Source organism: Vespa velutina, chromosome 6, assembly GCF_912470025.1.
Source record: "Vespa velutina chromosome 6, iVesVel2.1, whole genome shotgun sequence".
Taxonomy (NCBI): Eukaryota; Metazoa; Arthropoda; class Insecta; order Hymenoptera; family Vespidae; genus Vespa; species Vespa velutina.
This window is the reverse complement of record NC_062193.1, coordinates 6094613-6097112: the sequence shown is the minus strand read 5'-3', so window position 1 is coordinate 6097112 and position 2500 is coordinate 6094613. Positions and strand designations below refer to the sequence as shown.

The 2500-nt window shown below is 35.2% G+C and overlaps 1 protein-coding gene across 11 annotated transcripts in view; it reads left to right on the top strand.

The window, feature by feature from the left end:
• Positions 1 to 2500, top strand: part of LOC124949633 (homeobox protein extradenticle) — a 55580-nt gene that overhangs the window by 33222 nt on the left and 19858 nt on the right. For all 11 annotated transcript variants that reach the window (XM_047495084.1, XM_047495082.1, XM_047495083.1 and 8 more), the window contains 2 exons: positions 2097 to 2287; positions 2460 to 2500. The exon at positions 2460 to 2500 is cut by the window's right edge and continues 95 nt beyond it. In XM_047495084.1, the coding sequence (XP_047351040.1) occupies positions 2097 to 2287; positions 2460 to 2500 (232 nt within the window). The remainder of the gene's footprint in view (positions 1 to 2096; positions 2288 to 2459) is intronic.

Below are 2500 nucleotides of genomic sequence, written 5' to 3'. Positions count from 1 at the left end.
AGTCTCTCTCTCTCTCTCTCTCTCTCTCTCCCTCTCTCTCTTCTGTGTAAGAATATATGTAAGACTTGCTCTCTCGTGCAATATATATATATATATATATATATATATATATATATATATATATTAATGTGCATATAACTTTTGATGAAGTTACTCGTTTCAGAGAGAAAGAAAAAAGATAGATGGATATGTAGATAGAGAGAGAGAAAAAGAGAAAGAGAAAGAGAGAGAGAGAGAGAGAGAGAGAGAGAGAGAGAGAGAGAGAGAGAGAGAGAAAATTCATGGACAGTTGTTGATATTAATAGAACGAAATACAATAATATTAGAATATAACGTGAGATAGAAACTCGTATTACTTGTGATAACGAAGTAAACACTTTGGATTGAAGATGTTTTTATTATTGATTTTACTAAAGGACATTGAATGTTCTGTTTTATACGTACCAAAAGGGGATACTTTCGAATAATATTTAACAACAACAACAAAAAAAAAAAAAGAAAAAAGAAAAAAAAACATACACATATATACGAATTTTCTAATATTACCATGAAAAATAATCGATTTATAGAAACTACATTTTATTTGGATTTTAACGATGATACAATTACTTCGACAATATGAACAATATGATTTAAGGATGAAGAGAAAAGAAAATAAAAAAAAAAAAAAAAAGAAAAAGAAAAATAATACGAAAGAAGAAAAAAAATTTGGCCAAAGAAGTTTGCATCTTCTTCTTCTTCTTCTTCTTCTTCTTCTTCTTCTTCTTCTTCTTCTTCGTCGTCGTCGTCGTCGTTTCTATTTTCTCGATCTTTTTCGGCTACTCCATCCAATCCAGTTTCCCTCGGATTCAAGACCAGTTTCGTTCGCATTGGCACGTGAGAAGAGAATCAGAGGAAGAGGAGGAACAGGAGCAGAAGGAGGAAGAAGAGCAAGAGCAGAAGGAGGAGGAGGAGGAGGAGGAGGAGGAGGAGAAGGAGTCCTCCTAGTCAGAGGATGAACGAGGAAAAAGAGAGAAAGAGAAGGATAGTGAAAAGAAGAAGGGTGTACCAGGGGAACGTCGACGATAGTGGAATCCATTTCGAAATTGCTAGCCACGCTGTTGGTTCGTCCTCGATCTCTCCTTCCTTCTCTCTCTCTCTCCCTCCCTCTCTCTCTCTCTCTCTTTCTCTCTCTGCATCCTCAGCATCCTTTCTTCTTTTCTCTTTTCTTCCTGCTTTTCTTGTCTTTCCAACCATCTTCTTTCTTACCTCGCTAGAAAAGCTTCTCTCTCTTCCTCTCTCTTCCTTTCTCTTCCTCTTTCTTACTCTTACTCTATCTCTATCTCTATCTCTATCTCCTATATCCTCTACTCTCGAAAGTCAGAACGTAGCACGTCTCGAATACTGATACGCCAGGAGCAAAGTCCTTTTTCCCTTAAATCGAGCAGCAACCAACCACTAGGAATAATTCATTATACGCGTGTATCTTTCTCCCTTTCTCTCTCTCTCTCTTTCTCTCTCTCTCTCTCTCTCTCTCTTTTTCTATCTGTCTATCTGTTTGTCCGTATCTTTTTTCCTCTTTCATTGCTATCTCGACGACATCCTTGATCATCTTTCTTCTCATTAAACTGTTCTTAGATTTAACGTGTAGAGACGTAGATATATCAAGAAACAATCTAATATAAGGATAAAAGTTAGAAAATGTCGATACATATATGTAAGATTGAGAATTCTGCCGCTCTTAAGTAACAACGAGTCAACGAGTACTGAGAGTAAACCAACAGAGAGTAGCGACAGAGTTAAGAGTTAAGAGTTAAGTCTGGAGAAGATCAGAGTTAAGGTTTTTAAAGAAAACCAGATATATAGAACAAAGGATTATAGTATTATAGCTTTAGGATCTTAGTGCTCTTTATTCCTTATATTTCTTAATAACATTCTTGTTACTGAAAGAGCAATGTGTCGAGTTTTATCGTTTCGTATTTTACACATAGAATTATGAAAAATTTCTTTTATACACACACACACACACACACACATATATATATATATTATCTATAAAACTTGTAAAGGATAAATGAAGAAAAAAAAAAAAACAAATGATCGTCTATTTGTTTCAGGCATGCAACGAGTTCACGACTCACGTTATGAATTTATTGAGGGAACAGAGTCGTACCAGGCCTATAACGCCGAAGGAAATTGAAAGAATGGTTCAAATTATTCACAAGAAATTTTCGAGTATTCAGATGCAATTAAAACAATCGACCTGTGAGGCAGTTATGATTTTGAGGAGTCGTTTTCTTGACGCAAGGTTCGTTATCGTGTTCGTGATTTAGTGGTTTTTTTCTGTTTCTTTTTTCTTTTTTTTTTTCTGGGGTTTTTTTTTTTTTTTTTAAATACTTTTATCATCGCCATATGATTGTATGAATGTTGTTTCCGAGATAAAAGATCGACACGGAAGCCGATTATGTTTTATTTCGCAGGCGTAAAAGACGGAACTTCAGTAAGCAGGCGTCTGAAATCT